This window comes from Papio anubis, chromosome 16 (genome assembly GCF_008728515.1).
Source record: "Papio anubis isolate 15944 chromosome 16, Panubis1.0, whole genome shotgun sequence".
In the NCBI taxonomy this organism is placed as follows: domain Eukaryota; kingdom Metazoa; phylum Chordata; class Mammalia; order Primates; family Cercopithecidae; genus Papio; species Papio anubis.
The window spans coordinates 28,552,636-28,573,286 of NC_044991.1; the positions used below are offsets into that span (position 1 = coordinate 28,552,636).

General features: G+C 45.8%; 1 long non-coding RNA gene and 1 gene segment (V, D, J or C); both read right to left on the reverse strand.

The window, feature by feature from the left end:
- Window positions 1–2,371: 2,371 nt before the first annotated feature.
- LOC110740614 lies at window positions 2,372–3,458 on the reverse strand. The segment is given in 2 exon segments: window positions 2,372–2,943; window positions 3,068–3,458. Coding segments are annotated over 2 exon segments (432 nt in total).
- Window positions 3,459–16,991: 13,533 nt separating this feature from the next.
- On the reverse strand, window positions 16,992–19,831 carry LOC103888242. The gene is made up of 3 exons (XR_004178952.1): window positions 18,542–19,831; window positions 17,677–17,965; window positions 16,992–17,492 (listed from the first exon to the last, which is right to left on the reverse strand). It is a non-coding gene; the product is annotated as an uncharacterized LOC103888242 (long non-coding RNA).
- Between the last annotated feature and the right edge of the window lie 820 nt (window positions 19,832–20,651).

Below are 20,651 nucleotides of genomic sequence, written 5' to 3' on the forward strand. Positions count from 1 at the left end.
TACACTGCTGCTGGGAATGTAAATTAGTGACAGCCACTATGGAGGACCACTTGGAGGTTCCTCAAAACAACTAAAAACAGGGCTACCATATGATCCAGCAATTTCACTGCTGGATAGATATCCAAAATAAGGAACATCAGTACATCAGAGAAATGTCTGCACTCCTATGTTTGCTGCAGCACTGTTTAGCTAAGATTTGGAAGCAATCGAAGTGTCCATCAACAGATGAATGCATAAAAAAATGTGGTAAATATACACGATGAAGTACTATTCAGCCATAAAATAGAATAAGAGTCTGTCATTTGCAATAAGAGGGATGGAACTGGAGATCGTTGTATTAAGTGTAATAAGCCAGGCCCAGAAAGGCAAACATCACATGTTCTCTCTTTTTTATGGAATCTAAAAATCAAAACATTTGAACTCACGTACATAGAAAGTAGAATAATGGTTAACAGAGGCTGGGAAGGTAGTAGCAACTAGGGGGTGATGTGGGAATGGTTAATGGGTATAAAAATAGTTAGAAAGAATGAATAACACCTACCATTTGATAGCACGACAGGATACCTATGGTCATAATAGCTTAATTGCACATTTTTTAATTAGGGAAAGAGTGTAATTGGATCTTTTGTAACACAAATGATAAATGCTTGAGGGCATGGATACCCCGTTCTCCATGATATAATTATTTCTCATTGCACGCCTGCATCAAAACATCTCATAAACCCCATAAATATATACACCTGCTATGTACCCATGATAATAAAAAATTAAAAAGAACAAAAGCGTAAAGCATTTGTCATATATTTCATCATAAATACATTACGAATTCAATGTGACTGATGAGTCATCTTGGTCTCTGACAGCTTTCCTGGGGCTGCGTTTTCTCTCCTGAAGACTGTGCTAAAGCATGCTGCCTGCTCTTTGCTAGAGCATTAATGAGCCCCATTGCATTGTATCCAGTAACTTTATCTTTCTCTCCCACAGGGAATCAGGCAAGCAGCACTGGAAGCTCCAGGGTTCTCTCCCTGCTTGGGGCATTTAACACATGGCTCAGCACCTCTCATACCTGCTCTCCCTCCAAAGTTCATGCTTATTCCCCACAGACCTCACAAATGTCCTGTCCTCAGCCTAAATCCTAGTGGTCAGAGGTCCAGCATGGGATTTACTTGTGAATATGCTGAGGAATTTTCACATCTATGTTCATAAATGAAATTGTTCTATTTTATCCAAAACCCAGAGCTCATGTGGGTCCTGCAGCCCAGGGGCAGGAAAGTCACTCTTCAGGGAGGTCCCTGCTTATCCACGTGTGTAAGAGCCAGTGGAATGTTTTCCAATGTGGCCTGGTAACCCTGTCATCTCAGGATCCATCCCACAGTGCCCCCTACTTGCCTCAGATCCCAGGTCTTCCAGCATCCCTGGTACTGCCCAACCCTCCTGGAAGGGCATTCTGACTGTTGGCAGATGGATCTTTCTGATGTCACTATTCAGGTCAGCAGAATGAGTAAGTCTTTCTGTGGACAGCACTGCAGCTGACACATCATTTCTTCCAGGCCATTAATGACCTCTGGGCAGCAAATTAGAGGATGTGTTACAGGATTGTAAACCAAAAATGAAATTCTAAGACTCCCATCCATGTGAACAGACCCCTCCTCTTTGCCAAGGGCATTGCAAAGTTAATCTGAAAGTTTAGGCCATAACGGGAAGGGGGAGCCAGATATGCCTGCTCATTTTTGGAATTTCTGAGAGAACAGACTTTTTACATCTGATAAGAAACATTTACAATCTATTCTCTCTGAAGCCTGCTACCTGGAGGCTTCCTCTGCACAATAAAACCTTGGTCACTACAATGCCTTAATTTACCTGAGGCATTCCGTTGGTTCTAAGTCTTTAGACAATAACTTAACTCTTTTAACCAATTATCAAAAAGACAATCTTTGGATCCCCCCAATTTGAGTTGTCCTGCTTTCCTGTACTGAACCAACCTACATCTTACATGTGTTGATTGATGTCTCATGTCTCCTTAAAAATGTATAAAATCGCCGGGCGCGGTGGCTCAAGCCTGTAATTCCAGCACTTTGGGAGGCCGAGACGGGCGGATCACGAGGTCAGGAGATCGAGACCATCCTGGCTAACACGGTGAAACCCCATCTCTACTAAAAAATACAAAAAACTAGCCGGGCGAGATGGCGGGCGCCTGTAGTTCCAGCTACTCGGGAGGCTGAGGCAGGAGAATGGCGTAAGCCCGGGAGGCGGAGCTTGCAGTGAGCTGAGATCCGGCCACTGCACTCCAGCCTGGGCGACAGAGCGACACTCCATCTCACAAAAAAAAAAATAAATGTATAAAATCAAGTTGCAGCCTGATCACCTGAGGTGCATCTTCTCAGGATCTCCTGAGGGCTGCGTTGTGGGCCATTGGTCACTGATATTTAGCTTGGAAAAAATCTCTTCAAATATTTTACAGAGCTCGACTCTTTTCATCGACAGTTCCTGTGAGCTCAGGATATCTCACTCATCCCACTCAAGTTATGTAAGTTATTATAAGATTTAAACATCATCAGAGAACAAGACTCTGAGCAGACTGAGGTTTTGTCCCACTTCCCCACCTGCGTGTGTCAGCGTGAGAAGCTCTGCCGTGCTCAGTCATACAGTAATAGTCAGCCTCATCCTCAGGCTGGAGATCAGATATGAGCAAGAGCCCTTTATTGGACCAGCCTTCCATCAATCCAGAGACGCGCCTGGGGACCCCGGAGCCCAGGTCATGAAGTGAATTTTGGTAGAGGCTCAGGAGATACCGGGGAGGGCTCCCTGGCTTATGCTGGTACCAGTATATCCAGTAGAGATCAGCACTGAAGCCACTGCTCAGGGTGCAGGAGAGTCTGGCTGATGCTCCCTGAGATGCAGAGAGGGAGGGCGGCTGAGTCAGCACAGGCTGGGAGAGGAAACCTGTGGACACAGATGCACACGGGTGTTGGGTCACCTACCAGCATAAAGTTATTGTAAGATCTTAGCCAGAGGGGATTGGTGAAGCCTGAGGAACATGCCCTGGACATAGGAGGCCTGTCCCTACCTGAGAATTGAGAGAGAAGCAGCAGGAGAGGGGCCCAGGCCATGGTCAACACAGTCTTCCTGAGGTCCTGAGCGGGAGTGGGCTGCCTCAGGCCTCTTATTCCCTCCACTGACCTCACAGAGGAGGAGTTATGGATGCAAATGTGTCCCCCACATTGCCTGCCTCTACCTCACCCTATGTATTTATTCAAGTCCTAGGGTCTGTTGGAGGGGGGAGTCTGGCAGGCCAGACCTGGGAGGAAGTGGGTGCTGGGACCACGCCCAGGGAGGATGCAGCTGCTGAGTCAGGCTCAGTGAGGGCAGGGTCCACTGCCCAACCCTGGGGAATTTGTGGGGTGGGAGGGGTTGGCACAGCTGTGGCTGCCCACTGGGCAGACCTACAGTGTCCCCTGCTGCTCTCTGTCCAGACTTCATTCTCTCAGTGGAAATCATATATGTGGTGTTGGTCTGGGATCCTGGCGAGTATCAGTCTAGAGGCATTTATGGGCCATGCCCCGGTCAAGCCCCTGATTACTGATATGAACAAACAGACTTTTTCAGTAAGTTTTTCTTGGATTACTAGAAGGACATGTGCTAACTATCACCCCCATCCAATGAAAGGAGACTGTAGGAAGTTGGGAATGCAGAGGGCTCTGGGAGCAAAGCCCTGAGCAGCTCATTCCACAGGGACCAGAGAAGGAGGCGACTGTGACTTGGATCTCACTGGGATGTGGGGTCCTGCTCTGGGACTAGCAGTCAGACAACATTATAAGGGAGAGATAGGACTTTGGAAATGAAGACACATTTTAAATGCCAGATTGGATTAAAATGCCCTCACCTGACTTGCCACTCACACTTCACTTGTTCAATCCTCTCATCGGTGATGTATTCTGTCATCCCCTTAGCATGTCATGGCACGTCTCTGTGCTTCAGAGTGAGGGGCTTGGCTTGATTCACTATGGGAGGTTGTTTCAGGTTGTGAACTGGGGGCAGAATAGATGAAACTGACACTTTAGAAGGACATCTTTTGGTGTCAGGTTCAACAAAGAGCCTGAAGGCAGCCAAGCCGGAGAAGGGGTGTCAGGAGGGGTGATGGCTGATCCCAGGGATCTGGAAGAGGAAGGAAGTGAGAGATGCCAGGGGAAAAAAAAACCATGGGATGACTGTGTCCCTGGATGGAGCATAAGAGAGAGACAGGCATGAAGCTGAGTGTTGTAGATGGATTGTTTTATCGTCATTAACCCGCACGCAGGATGAGAGAGAGACAGAGAGCTTCTCCTGGGAGCTGGTGGGGCAGGCCACACTGTCCACCCAACTCTTCTGCTTTTGCCAGTGCAGGAGGAGGGGACTGTCACTTCCAGATGGTGGGGCTGGCTGAGTGAGCACAGACTTCGGGCAGGACCCTGGAAGGGAACATGGGGGCACACAGCTCCTGGCACAGAGCCTGGCACAGGAAGGCAGTCACTCTTTTATGATGATGACTGAAGGGCATTGGCGCATCCCTGCTTTGACATCCCTGCTTTTTGAAAAAAGAAAAGCCCCTGCAGGGCAATTGACCAGCAGGGAGAGAGACATAGACCTGTGAGCACAGGGCAGTGTCCACCCGCAGTTGGCAAGAGCAGGGAAGAAGGCCTGCAGGAGCCCCAGGAGCCTGTGTCTGGGTCTTGTTTCAGGACAGTGAGGAGGAGGAGACCCAGGGAAGGATGGAGACACCCATAACCCTGATCCTTAGGACCCAAGCAGAGCTGCTTCAAATCCCTTACACACATTTATATCCCAAGGAGAGATGAGGACCTGAGATGGGCATTTATATGTGTAGTATTAGGTGAACCACATTACACAGACACATGGGTAGCATTAGGTAGGCCAAAATAGTGATCACCATTGCTGTAAGACAAACCCACACTCTTTCTGAGACAGGCCAATGCAGCTATTGGAAATAACCCTTGATTATGTAGAAAAGGATCTTGGGTTCTCCACACAAAAATGAAAGACACAGGTTCCATTTCTAACCTTTGGAAAGACAATCAGGGACCCTCATATCACACTGGTGCCCTCTCCTGTAAAGAGCCTTCTGAGTCCTCATTCTCCAACAGATAACAGGTCACAGTGTCCTTCCCTGGGGTGAAGAACAACCAGAACCATGTCACCCTAGGTGCACAGTGCAGGTGACAGCATAATTTCAGCTCAGGAGCACCCAATGCCAGGCCTGTTGCACCCACACTCTGCCCATCAGCCTCAGAGATGTGTGTTCTGCTCCTGGTCTGTGCTCTTCTGACTAAAGCTGTCCTCCCTTGGCTCACCTTGGTCACTCAAAATGACACCTGTGTTCCTGGATTTGGAAGGCGCCTTCCTACTCACCCCTTTCTTAAATACAGTTAGATCCCATAGCAGTTGAGAAGGATTTTCCCAGGGCTGTTATTTCATTGATGTTTTCTGTTACATTTTCTATTTCTTTGTTGAGATATTTTTATCTCCTCATTCCCTGCAAACCTATTTTTCCTGGAAGACCTTACAATGATTCCTTAGATAACTTTGGGAAGAATTGTTATTATAAAAATTTTAATCACATTGAGTTTTCCAACTACAAACAAGGAATATCAGTTATTTTAAGGTTTTTTAATAATGAGTCTTGCATTATTTTATAGTTTTCAGTTTAAGATTTTCCATTTTTAATATTTACCTTTAAATATGTTATATTGAAGTTATTATAAATTGTATTCTTTTTATTTCAAAATATGTGATGGTTTATTGCTAATATAGAGAATGCAATTCCATCCAGTATCCAATCTAGACATTGTATCCAATGCCTAGATGGAAGCTCTGGGACCAGAAGCATCTCTGAGTCACTCCTAGACTCTGAGCTGGGCATGGCCTGAACCAGTCTCTTTTGGTCTCCTCCAAAGTCTCCATTCAGAGAATTTTTGTCTCTGTGGAAGGGATTTCTGCCTGTGAAAACCAGAGAGAAATGAGAAGGTATGAGCATGAATCAATGTAAAAGTGGAATTGAAGAAAATTAAGTCACATCTTCAGATCTACTTGTCTGAAAAAAAAAATCAGGTGCTGGTTGAAAATCTAAAATATAAGTCACCCAGTGAGATCAACTTTATTAAAGCCACCAGCAGAAGTGACTACACCAGGCCAGGAGATCAGAGAAGAGGTTTGTGTAACCTCCCAGTGGGTCTGGAGTACTGTGTGAGTCTTGGAGCTGCTGTGCCATGTACAACAGTAATAGCCTCATCCTCAGGCTTCAGTCCAGGGATGTGCAGAATCCATGCATTGACCCATGTATCATTGGATGCAGAGAAATGAATGGGAACCCCAGGGTCCTGAGTGATATCTGAGTCTGAGTAGCATCTCAGGAGACACCTGGGAGGGCTGCCCGGCTTCAGCTGACCACTATATTGCAAAGTTACCAACTCTGAAGCCACTGCTCAGGATGCAGGTAAGTCTGGCTCATGCTCCCGGAGATGCAGAGAGTGAAGTCATCTGAGTCAGCAAAGGCTGGGAGAGGGAACTTGCAAGCACAGACACTCGTGGGGGCTGGGGAAGGAACCAGAGATACATGTCTTGGGGATCTGAACCAGAGGGGCTGACACAAGCTAAGGAGCTAACCCGAGACACCTAAAACCAGTTCTCACCTGAGCAATGACAGAGAAACATGAGAAGCGGAGGGGTCCAGGCCATGGTGGACACCACCTCCTGTGGCCCCAGACAGGGAGCTTCTTGGCTCAGGCCTCTTTTATCTCCTCCAGAGGCCTGAAAGGGGAGGATCTGTCCACACAAATTTGTGTATCCCCCTGGTAATCTTTGTTCCACCCTAGGAAGAGCTGAAGTCTGAGCACGATTCTTTAGACTTGGTGGGCTGGGGGGTGAGACTCAGCGTTTGTCCCATGGGAGGGGTAAGTGAGGAAGCAGCTCGTGTACCTTCCACAGACCTGTGAGTAGGAGACTCTACCCAGCCCAGAGAACACACAGCTGTGGTATCTTCCTCAGTGAGTGCAGGCTCCATTGCCCAGGGATAACAGATATGTGAGCACCACTGTTCAGAGCTTGGAAAGACCCAGATTGCCCCCTGCTGCACAATTCAGTCTTTCAATCAGAATCATGTGAGTGGAGTTGGCCTGAGTGCTGGCTCCCTGTCAGGCCGCAGCATCCATGGACCACACCCCTGCTCTGTCTCAGACAACTTATATTCGTAACCATCCTTTTTGATTGAGGGGTTTCTAGACTAACAGGAAACAGGAGAAATGAAAAACAAGACAACTGTTCATTGTGAGGAGGCTGCAGTGAGGGGAAAATGCAGAGGGCTCTGGGAACAAAGACCTGAGCAGCTCCTTCCACAGGGGCGAGGGAAGAAGGCAACTGTGACCTGGCTCTGAGTGGAGAGTGGGGTCCGGCTTGGGGACAAACAAAGCAAACAGTATTTCTAGATGGAATGCATCTTCTAGAAAATATACTGATATGTACAAACATTGAGAAATAGTGTGAGGTGCTGGGGAATGGCAGAACTTCTCACAGTCCTAGATCTCTCATCTGTTGGCTGATTTTGTGGGCAAGACACACTATGTATCTCTATTTTGTCGCTTTTTCTGCTGCAGATGACCTTTCCCTGCCAGCCCAGCGCAGTGAACAGATAAGTCAGAAGAGTCTGGGAGCAGGACCCTGAAAGACGGATGTGATGTCGACTTTCATGGTGCTTAAAAAAATGTGTCTTCTCATTCCAAAAATATTTATGAAAAGATCAGCACAGGCCAGCAGAGAACCATGCATAGGGATATAAAAGGTGAAACCATAAAGGTCACTGTGGGTAAGTCAGGGACAGAAAGAACAGGTGGGAGGATGGAAAAAGAGACGAGAGGTCCCTACTGATGACAACAGCATCTGTCGTGGAGAATGTGAAATTAACTTAATTAGCTCTCCTTAGTGCCCTGGCCATCCATGTGAGGACTGACTGATGTTTTTGAGGTAGGACTTCCTACCAGTTCAGGCTCTCTCTTTCTTCCTCTTCCTTTACTGCCCAGGTGAAGGGGTTTTCCAAGGGCACGTTCGCTGAGGAGCTCAAAAGTGTTACTCTTTCTAGTTTGATCATTTTCCGTTGAAGGCCAAGACTTCTCTCTCGTCCTCATAGGGTGAAACAGAAGAGCGGAGGGGACTGTTTACATGCTTCTACCATTGATATATGCTGGCAGACGAGCACCAAAGACAATAAAGAGAATTACGCCCCTCAATTTGAGGAATTCAATTTTGAACAATGAAGATTAGAAAGTGGCCCATGTGCTTTGATTCATTTGTATTTAAATATTTACCCTAGGAAGATGGATAAGACATAGCATATACAGAATTCCTGTAGGGTATTAACAATGAAGTCATGGAGTATAAGGAAAAGACCAGGCCCAGAAGGCAATCCACTGGAATCAGAAACAGGGAGGTGTCTGTCACTGTCCCGTCACATCTCACAGAAAGCAGACCTCCAGGCCTAGTTCCACCCACTCTGCCACCTCCATTCCCCTCTCTTGATGCATCCAGTATCAATTACTTCACCTCAAATGCTACAAAACTTAGCAACTTAAAACTGCAAAGATATGCAATCTGACAGTTTCTGTGGGTCAGAAACCTGGGAACCGTCTGGCAAGGTGGCTCTGGCTCAGATAGGCTCATGAGGTTGAAAATAGGATTTCAGTGGGGGCTATAGCCATAGGAAGGCTTTACTGAGGCAATAGAATCAACTTACACATTCACTGAGCCACAAAGCTGGTGGCAGGAGGCCTCAGCTTCTTGCCGCATGAACCTCCTCGTGGGACTACTTGAGTGTCCTCACAACTGGCAACTGGCTTTCCCCAGAGCAAGTGATCTGACAGAGCAGAACGCAAAACTCAAAGTATATTATGGCCTGGCAACAGTCATTTTCTCAATATCCTATCAATTGCACTAGTGATCCCTTTTCAATATGTACAGGGATGTGAGTACTAGGAGACAGAGATATTTAGGTATAACTTGAAGTCCAGCTGCCACACATGGTAAATTCTTAGAAAACACAACTCTGAGGTCACAAATGCCTCAGAATGACACAGAGTGAAGCAAACGCTATATGTCAGCAATACCATTGAATTCCCACCTGTCCCCATAGAATAGGGGCCTTGTGTGCAGAATCTTTGGGATCCTTTTCAGTCTGCGTGTCCAGATATCATTTTTCCTTTTATCATTATCATTTCAGTGGACATAGACATGATGTATTAGAGTTGACTTTAAAAGTATCATGATTCACAGGATATATAAGATAGTCCATATAAATATTCTTATCAAATGGGCCACTTCTACGCTTGAACTCCTTGCAAAGGGTAATGAGGCAATAGCTGCCTCCTGTGACTAACGGGATGGAACGGAAGTGCAGTGAGGGGTGTCAGCCCTGGCTTTGGGGGATACAGCCAAGTAGGAGGCAGTACAAACCGTCACTTGTATGTGTGACCCACAGGTACAACCAGAGAGGACCCAGCTAATGGGGAGGCATTGTCCTCCTGCCTGGGCTCCACAGTGGGTGGGTGAAGAGTTAACAGGCGATGCTCTGTGAAAAGACACAGGGGTGCCTGAGTTGACGGACACCATAGCAGTGATTTAACTGTGAGCCTCATCTGCTGGAAGATGTAGCCCTGGGTGAGCACCTTGCACTCTACAGCTCATGGCAAAGATGTCAAATCCAATGCATCATTTGAATCTCACCACAAGTGAAGGAGGGCATGAGCAATCTTTGTAGAAAGTGGAGTGAAATGAAGCTCTCTGAAGTTAGAAGCCAGCCGTGAACATCACAGAGCTAAGCTGTGCTAGGTTCTGTCTTCCTCCAACCCATATGTATGCTTTAGGTGAGCAAGCATCACCAGTTTGCTCTCTAGAAACATTAGTGGGAGGAGTGGATGCTTGGATGCTTACACAGGACAAGGCCCTCTGACTTCTCTACCTGTCTTGTGGAGGGTCCAGACCCATATTCTAGACAAGGAAGGAAGCAGATGGAAAGCAGTAAATGATGAGTTACTTTTAGGGTGTCCCAGAAAAGAGGGAATGAGCAAGTAATTGGCAAAATATGCTAATAATCTCCTAAATTATCATGCCCTAGTTTCTTTCCATTTAAGACTTCCTCCCTTACTTCACATTTTTCATCACAAAATTTTACTGTAAGCAGCAAGAATGAATGAGGTGACACTTTTAATACTTTGCTTGGAAATATTCTCAGCTAAATATCCAAGTTTGCTGCTTACCTATACTGCTTTCCATACAATTACATGATACAATCCAGTCAACCTGTTTGCCACCAAATAACAATGATCCCCTTTCCTCCAATTTTCCCACAGAAGTGTGCTCTTAATTCCCTGTGAACTCCCATCAGTGTACCAGGAGCTCCTTTACTGGCTGTATTTCTTTTCTTTACTTTTGTGGGGTTTTTTTGTTTTTGTTTTTTGGGTTTTTTTTTTGAGATGGAGTCTCGCTCTGTTGCCAGGCTAGAGTGCAAAGGTGCGATCTGGGCTCACTGCAACCTCCACCTCTCAGGTTCAAGAGATTCCCCTGCCTCAGCCTCCTGCGTAGCTTGGACTACAGGCATGCACCACTATGCCTGGCTAACTTTTTTGTATTTTGGTAGAGACAGGGTTTCACCATGTAGGCCAGGATGGTCTTGATCTCCTGACCTCATGATCTGCCCTCCTTGGCCTCCTAAAGTGCTGGTACTGGCTGTATTTCTACTTCCAGTCTGTGTCTGTAGAATTAGGTATTTGCTAAGAAAAATGTAACTAGACCACGCACGGTGGCTCACGCCTGTAATCCCAGCACTTTGGGAGGCTGAGGCAGGCAGATCACTTGAGGTGAGGAGTTCGAGACCAGCCTGGACAACATGGTGAAACCCCATCTCTCCTAAAAATATGAACCTTAGCCAGGCATGGTGGCACACACCTGTAGTCCCAGCTATTCGGGAGGCTGAGGCACAAAAATCTCTTGAAACCAGGAGGCGGAGGCTGCAGTGAGCCAAGATTGTACCACTGCAATCCAGGCTGGGCAGCAGAGCAAGACCCTGGAAAGAAGGAAGGAAGGAAGGAAGGAAGGAAGGAAGGAAGGAAGGAAGGAAGGAAGGAAGGAAGGGAGGGAGGGAGGGAGGGAGGGAGGGAGGGAAGGAGGGAAGAAGGGAAGAAGGGAAGAAGGAAAGAAGGAAAGAAAGAAAGAAAGAAGGAAGCTTTTCTCTACCATGCTTCTGACTTCCCACTGAGCCCATCCCAGCCAAGTCTTTAGCATCCATATTTCTATTAACACCATGTTCAAAGCAATCTAGGATTTTTCTACCACACTTTCCAAAATTCTGCCAACCTCTATATCTTGTCTGCTTCCAAAACTATTTCCATATTTTAAGTATTTTTTTTAACAGCAACACTCCTCTTCCATTCTTTTCCACATATTTTTCTGTTCCTGTTGTGACAAATTACTACAAACCGAGTGGCTTGGTAGGTGAATGTATATTTAGTGAGACAGGGAGGAGAAAATGGGGTGATATCTGGGGCTGGATATTCTAGGACAGAAGATATGGGTTGGTTATCACCTGAGAGCTAGGCACTTTGTCCTCTACAGATTTGGAGCTATTAATGTCTAGATCTAGATCTATCAGTAGAAATAGCTATTTATTTCCACCAGGCGCGATGGCTCATGCCTGTAATCCCAGCACTTTGGGAGGCCGAGGTGGGTGGATCACAAGGTCAGGAGATCAAGACCATCCTGGCTAACAAGGTGAAACCCTGTCTCTACTAAAAATACAAAAAAAAATAGCCAGGCGTGGTGGCGGGCACCTGTAGTCCCAGTTACTCAGGAGGCTGAGGCAGGAGAATGGTGTGAACCTGGGAGGCAGAGCTTGCAGTGAGCCGAGATCGCGCCACTGCACTCCAGCCTGGGCAACAGAACGAGACTCCGTCTCAAAAAAAAAAAAGAAAAAAATAAAAACAGAAATAAACACTTGTTTAATAAAAAGGAGAAAGAAGTGCCAGGCTTCTGTTACAGACTGCTTTAATGGACTAGAGACTGGACTTAGGTTAGGGTTCAGACAAGGAAGGGCAATGTAGGTAGGTCTGATGGAACAGGACACCTCCATAGAACCAGAGGACAGACCTGGGGGATGTGGAGGATTTCAATCTCCAGCTTCAGTGACCAACTGGAGGTGCCATATGTATAGAGAAGAGAAGCAAATTAAAACTCTGAGGCTTACAATGTCTGTGACCAAGAAAGTGGACATGCCATAAAAGCAGATAAAATATATTATAAGGGGTGCATGTCTGGGGAGATGAGATAACCCTTCCAACTTGGAGATGAATATGGTATCTGCTTTAGCAAGAATATATCATATTTATGAAAAGCGTGTCAAGATAAAACAATTCTCCAATCTTTCTTGCCTTGAATCAATACTTTTTTCGGAGAGTCAGTGAATAACAGTCACATCCACAGTTATTGCCCGTTCCAACAGAAGATTATAAAATAAATGTTTACCTGAAATATATCTTGTTCAATTACTTAGTAACTGGAGGCTCATCCTTTTCCATATTCTCTGCATAAACCCATGGGACCCAGTCCATCCTGCTGGTCACCTTTCCCAGCACTCAAGTTCATATTCCTCTCCTGTTCTCTAAACATGGAGGTCAACATTCTAATTTAATATCTCTCCTTGAATCAATTCACAACCTAAACTCAAAATACACATAAAGTCGTAAAAATCACTTTATTTTCCTCAGATCTTTTTCCCTTACTGAGAATTCTGTTTAGGTGAATTCACATATGCATTCAACAAACATGGTATTACTTGGCTCTTTGTGCTAGGCTGAGTCCTGGGGTTTGTAGATACAGTGGTGAAAAAACAGGAGAGAAAAAATATATGAATCTTAGTTCCCAGTAGGGGAAGGTCTATTCATCAAATTAGAGCCCTTTGCAAGGTGCCATGTTTTGCTCAACCAAATCCAAAGGGGCCTCATGCAGAGCGCAGGGACCTTGCTCTGTGTAGCTGCCTGCTTTCCAGTATCTTGCTCTGAGAGTCTCAGCCATCTGTGTTTTTCTGACTTTTCATGTCTGTGTTCTGAGCTGTGTAAAAAGCTCACAATTTTCTTGGTCACCACCTCCGTCTGGGTCAAAAATTACATCCAAAAAGAAATCTGTGTCGGCCGGGCGCAGTGGCTCACACCTGTAATCCCAGCACTTTGGGAGGCTGACGCGGGCAGATCTCCGGAGGTCAGGAGTTTAAGACCAGCCTGACCAAAATGGCGAAACCCAGTATCTATTAAAAGGATGAAAAAAATTAGCTGGGCATGGTGGTGAGTGCCTGTAATCTCAGCTACTCGGGAGGCTGAGGCAGGAGAATTGCTTGAACCTGGGAGGCGGAGTTTGCAGTGAGCGGAGATCACATCACTGCACTCCAGCCTGGGCGACAGAGCAGGACTCTGTCTCGAAAAAGAAAGAAAGAAAGAAAGAAAAAAAGAAATCTGTGTCCACTGTAGTGCTCATTTGTGTGTTAGGTTCCTTTCTCTAAGGTTACCTAATCAGGTTATCCCTGTTGGCCAATATTCACTGTCTGCAAATCGTCATTACATGCACTTGATTGTGTCTTAAAGTTTTTTGTTTATGGTGTAAGAACTCCATTTATTGCATCATGGCAAGAAACAGAAATTGACACACTTTTGATGTAACCGCCTTTGTCTGTTTGACGTTTTAGAACTTAGTAACTTTATCCCGCCATGATGCTTTCCATAAGTTTTATGAGTTCTGATTAATTTAGGGATTGAGTATATTTCTTTTTGTCAAATTTGGGGAAGTTTTGGTTACCATTTTTCAATTACATTATTCTGTTTCTTTTCCTCACTCTTGTCCTTCTGGGTCTTTCATTATGTGTTTATTGGTACACTTGATGGTGTCAAGGGGGTCTTTAGGTTCTGTGTATTTTTTCCACCCTTATTTCATTCTATTCCTGGAATAGGATAATATCAATCTATGTTTATTTCAATGATTCTTTTATATCTTTTTATTAATATTCTTTATTTGGAGATACATTCTTTTCATGCTTTTTTGAACATTTTTACATTTTTTAAATTTCTTTGAGCAAACGGAGAACTAATGGAGTTGAAGTATTGGTCTAATAAGACCCGTGTTTCTGCCTCTTTGAAAATAGTTTTTGTCAACTTTTAATTTTTTTCTTTTTTAAATTTTTTTCTTTGTTATTTTCCCTTATATATGGCAATGTGTTCCTGTGTCTTGGACCTATCTCATTCTTTTACTGTAACAAATGGAAATTTTAAATAATATAATGTGACAGTTCTGGAAATCAGAACTTTTTGTAAAGAATTTTGGTTGCTGTTGCTGTTGTTTTTGCTAGAGTTGTTATTGTTGATGATGTGTTGCTTCATGGTTTTCGGGAGGGTTCTGCAAGTCTGCATTCTTTGCATGTGAAGTTAATGAAGTCTCTGCTCAATTACATTAGTCGTTACCTAATTACTGGACAGATATTTCCTGAAGCAATACATCCTTCAGCTTTTGCCAAGGACTCCACAGGATGTACTTATTTTGAAATAATAAATAAATAAATAATAAATAAAATCCTCTCGTTCCAGATCAAGGATACCAGGATGCTATTCGTGGCTATTTCTACTCTTCCTTCTTTGGTAGCTTTCTGCTTATCTGTTGTCATCTTCAGTGTGTTGGAAGTAAGTTCTCCTCTTTATCCCTTACTCCCAAAACCCAGGCACTGCACACCTGAGAATACCTTCAGAAATGCTCAAAGGGTTTAAAACCTTTCATCTCAATCTCTATAAATCTTCATTCTCTCTATTTTTATTTATCTGGAGTATGCTTTCTAGCATGTTGATAGAAATCTAAAATTTATTTAAGTCATAAGTTATCTTCTAAGAGTGATCATTTAAGTGATCTCAATAAGGCAGGACTGAGGTATGCAGCTGAGTCCCAGCGTCTGGATATGAAAAGGAGAATTTCCTTGCATCCCCCTATAGAGCCACAATACACCAGACCAGTAGGGGGAGACAGGCTCTATTGTAATATTTGCACAATAATTACAGATCAGTGTGCACTCCCTAGAGGCCTGGCCTAGAAAGCTCTCTCCAAGGGAACGTGAAGCAGGAATCAGAAAATATCTGGCTCTCTACTTGTAAAATTAAAGCACACACACACACACACACACACACACACACAACATATTTGAGTATGCAGGTCAGCAGTTTCTGAGAGCCATTTTTCAACCTTAGTAGCAGAGTAGTAAAACAGTTTTTGCCTCACTTCCCCATTCATCTGTGCTTTACCTAAATGGCACACCAATGCTACAATCTGCACCACAGATATAGCCAGCTCCATCCTCAGACGGGATTGTAGAAATGACACTATAGAGGTCAGCTCCAGTCCTGGAGACTGAGAAGTGACTGGGACTCCCAGCCCCCTTGGTGTGGCTTCCATCACTCTTAAGCTGCATCAGGAACTGAGGGCCCTTTCCTGGCTGCTGCCGAAAGCATTCAACGGCATAGCTGCTATGCTGACTGCTGACTGTGGGTGAGCTTGGCCAGGGCTCCCAGGGAGCAGATGCAGAGGTCGACTGAGTCGGCACAGGCTGCCAGAGGGATCCTGAAAACCCAGACAGCCATTATACACTGAAAAAAGGAGAACAGGAAAGGACAGCTCTGGCATGAGTTGGGACGTGGCGTCAGTGAGCTGGGGGATCAGGATGCTTTGTGCCGTCCTGGCCTGCGCAGGATGAGAATGAGGAGGAGGAGCGGGGTCAAGGCCATGGTACAGACTCCCCGGATCTCTGCAGAGGAAGCCACGCTGCAGGTCTCTCGTGTTCACCCTCCAGCCTCAGAGGAGACAGACGGGCCATTCATGCAAATGTGCTCCTCTTCCCCTGCCCAACCGTGCCCCTCCCTGGGCCCGTGTGCAGTCCCAGTGGCTGGGTCATTTCTGGGAAGAGTAGGCCTGGGATGTACCTGGACTGAGGCTCCCAAAGGACTCAGAGAGGACCCAGCTGCTGGCTCCAGTGAGCCCTAGGCAGAAGCCAGGGCCAGGTATCTGATTTCCCAGCTGAGAGCCCCACAAGTGCCAGCCCCACAGCGCCCCCTGCTGCCCAGGCCCAGGTCCATCGTGCCTGTGACCAGAGGCCAGGTGGACGCCACAGAGGTGCCATCCTCCACCGTGGCCTTGACCAGTGCTGGCTCCCTACCTCAGGGCGGAGTGAGGTTCCTTCTCAGGGCAGTTTTCTACATCATCTCAGTCTTCAGCTTTCCATATAGGCCTCCTCCGCGGGAAAAAAGACACACAATTCACCGCACTTTATAAGAAGTCCCCAGGGGAAGCGTGTCTCATGTACACATTCTATGTGGCAACTGTAATGGGATAATTTCATTGACTAGAACAAAATGTTTTAATTCTGCAGTAATAAACATGTTGTGAGTATGCATTGGACACATGAGCATATGTGTTCATAAAAAGCACACTGAACTTTCCAATTAAGATCTGCAAATTTCACTTAACATATTATGCTTCAAGATAAGTTTTAAAAATAAAAAAAGAGAAAAATGCCATTTTTCAGACAAAAAAAATAGAATTTGCCACAAGAAGACCTAACGTAAATGAACTTCTGAAGCTCTTTTTTAGTAAAATCTCAGTAAGCAGGCACCAAAATTTGTAAGAAATAAGTGTTACAGAAAGGGGGGAAATGTGGATAAACACAAAGGAAAATTGAGTATGTAAAACTACGATTACAATAACGTCAGATGATGTATAAATGCATACATGTATAACATAATGCATATGCGTGAACTTACAAACATGTTTCAATAGATTTGTGTGCACATGTGTAAATACATGACATAGCTATGTTTTGATATTATATAAATTTATAGAGAGTAAATGGAATTGAAGGGTTTACACTCAGACTCTACACTCTGAAGTTTTATTTTAAACACAGAGCACCCATAGTCTCTTCATATTTCCCAAACAATCAAGGGGACAGCATCCAGGAGATGTTCCAGTTAGCATTTAGTCTCCAGAGAATCCCCTTCTTGTGATGATATGTAAGAGTAACACCCCACACAAATCCCCTGAGCAGGACAGTGTATGATAACAGCTTCAGATCAAAGGGGAAGGCTGCCACAGTCAGAGGTTTAGCATCCTGCAGGGGGCTCAACAGGGCATCCAGCATAGTGAATATGAACAAAGGGATCAATTCTATTCTTTAACCAGAGTTCCCCAGCACACTTGAGGGTCCAGGGCATCTGTGATATGCAACATAATCCCATTGTCACATGGTCGGTGACAATCTCAATCAAGCAAGCTGGCCACCATCACAAGGGGTTACCTGCCCTCCCCAGATTGGCTCAGTTGTTTCATGCTCCAAAATACGCATATTCATGAGGAAGAACTTTCCTCACTGGCACCACCTGCAAAGGAAACAGAACAATGTCCTGTGGCGTTGGCACTAATCAGGCTTTATTGGGGGGCATTTTCAAGAGTGGACTCAGCAAGGGTCACAGCCCTTGTACCTTTCATCAGCCTCATGGGAAGCAGATCTGGGATGAGCTAGGGAAGCTGGGTGGATTTGGGGTTAAAGTCCAGCATACGTACCTTGCAAAATGCTCTGTCTTTTAATACATTGAGTGGGTGACAGGTCATAAACGGAGATGTAATGAGAGGAGAGCCAAAAGCTGCTCAGGGAAAGTGCAAGGCCAAGACTGAAATCAGTGCTTGTGGCACCTGGAGAATTCAAGAGAAGCTGAGATCTCTGGGGAGGAGCGAAGAGTAGTCCAAGCTAGCGAACATGAGGAAACCCTGAGTTGAACTTTGGAGTCACCCACAGACTGTCTTGTTTGACTCTCACTATTAATGGAGGCCAGTAGAAAGGCTCCACCCTGTGCTGAAGAACGAAAAATACAAACAACAAAGTTGCTACTGATGAGCCACACTTGGTCCCAGACAGTGTATTGTTGCCTGCACAAGGCAGAGAGAATGCAGGGGAGGTTCTAATCTCATTTCCTCGTAAGTCTGGAGCACTGTGAAAGTGCCACTGTTGCTGTGATATGTAAAATAGTAATAGTCGGACTTGTTCTCAGGCTGGAGCTCAGAAATGTGCAGAATCCCTGCATGTTGCCCGAGGGATCTTCCACAGAAGTGACTGGGGACCCCAGATTCCTGCCGTTTACTTGAGTCTGAGTAGTATCTCAGGAGATACTGGGGAAGGCTCCGTGACTTCTGCTGGTACAAGAATATGTGACAGCCACCAACAATGCAGCCACTGCTCGGGGTACAGGGAAGTCTTATAACATTTCTCAGATGTGCAGAGAGGGAGGGCAGCTGAATAAGCAAAGGCTGAGAGAGGGAACCTGCAAGCAAAGACGATCGTGGGTGAGGAATCAGGACAAAGGGTGAGAGTGAAACACAGGGCAAGAACTCAGGCTAGGGGGCTTCCCCAGGACACGAGACCTGTCCCTACCTGAGAAATGATAGAATATCAGCAGGAGAACAGGTGCCTAGGCCATGGTAGAAGCAACCTTCCTGATGTCCAGAGCTGGAGTGGCTTCTCCAGGCCTCTCTTATCCCCTTCAGTGACCTCACACAGGAGGGGTTATGGATGCAAATATGTTGCTCCCACTGCCTGCCCCCAACTCTCCCCATGGATTTATCAGTATCTGGCAGCTGTTGGTACCTGGGAGCTGTTGGAGGGGGAGGCTGGCAGGCAGGACATGGAAGAAGGCGGGGGTGCTGGGACCATATCCAGCTGCTAAATCTGTGTCCGTGAGTGCAGACTCCATCTTCCCAGCCCTGGGGAGTTTGGAGGGTTGCAAGTTTTGGGTTTCCACCATGTGGACACTGAGTCTGACCCACAGTGCCCTTGCTGCTCACTGGCCAAACAGCACTCTTTCTTTGAAAATCACATGAGTGGAGTCACCTGAGAACCTGGTCGTGGCCATTCCACAGCATCCATGGACCACAACTTTGCCCTGTCTGGAGATAACTCATATTAATAAACAGCCTTTCCACTGAGGATTTCTGAATTTCTAGAAAAGCAAAAATATGAAGTCCATCCAATATGAGGAGGCTGCATTGATGGGAGAATTCAGAAGGCTTGGAATACATAGGGAAGGTCTCTTCCAGGATGGCCAAATAGGAAAAGCTCTGGTCTGCAGCTCCCAGCAAGATCGATGCAGAAGACGGGTGATTTCTGCATTTCCAACTGAGGTACCTGGTTCCTCTCATTGGGACTTATTGGACAGTGAGTGCAGCCCAAAGAGCCAGCAGGGAGGGGCGTCGCCTCACCGGGTAATGCAAGGAGTCGGGGGATTTCCCCTTCCTAGCCAAGGGAAGCCTGACAGACTGTACCTGGAGAAATGGTACACTACTGACCAAATACTGTGCTTTTCTCACAGTCTTAGCAACTGGCAGACCAGGAGATACCCTCCTGCTGCCTGGCTCAGCAGGTCCCACACCCTTAGAGCCTTGCTCACTGCCAGTGCAGCAGTTTGAGATCGACATGTGACACTGCAGCTTGATGGGGGGAGGGGCATCTGCCATTGCTGAGGCTTGAGTGGCTCACAGTGTAAACAAAGAGGCTGAGAAGGCATGAACTGGGCACAGCCCACCATAGCTCAGCAAGGCCTATTGCCTCTATAGATTCCACCTCTTGGGGCAGGGCATAGTAGAACAAAAGGCAGCAGACAGCTTCTGCGGACTTAAACATCCCTGTCTGACAGCTATGAAAAGAGCAGTGGTTCTCTCAGCACAGTGTTCAAGCTCCGAGAATGGACAGACTGCCTCCTCAAGTGGGTCCCTGACCCCCATGTAGCCTGACTGGGAAACATCTCACAGTAGGGGCCAACAGACCCCTCAAACAGGCGAGTGCCCCTCTGGGATGAAGCTTCCAGAGGAAGGATCAGGCAGCAATATTTGCTGTTCTGCAGCCTCCTCTAGTGATACCCAGGCAAATAGCATCTGGAGTGGACCTCCAACAAACTCCAACAGACCTGCAGCTGAGGGGTCTGACTGTTAGAAGGAAAACTAACAAACAGAAAGGAATGGCATCTTTGCAATCTACCCATCTGACAAAGGGCTAATATTCAGAGTCTACAAAGAACTGAAACAAATGTACAAGAAGAAAACGAACAACCCCATCAAAAAGTGGTCAAAGGATATGAAAAAACACTTCTCAAAATAAGATATTTACACAGACATGAAAAAATGCTCATCATCACTGGTCATCCGAGAAATACAAATCAAAACCACAATGAGACACCGTCTCATGCCAGTTAGAATGGTGATCATTAAAAAGTCAGGAAGCAACAGATGCTGGAGAGGATGTGGAGAAATAGGAACGCTTTTACACTGTTAGTGGGAGGGTAAATTAGTTCAACCATTGTGGAAGACAGTGTGGCGACTCCTCAAGGATCTAGAACTAGAAATACCATTTGACCCAGTGATCTCATTACTGGGTGTATACCCAAAGGATTATAAATCATGCTACTATAAAGACACATGCATATGTATGTTTATTGAGGCACTATTCACAATAGCAAAGACTTGGAACCAACCCAAAAGTCTATCAAGGA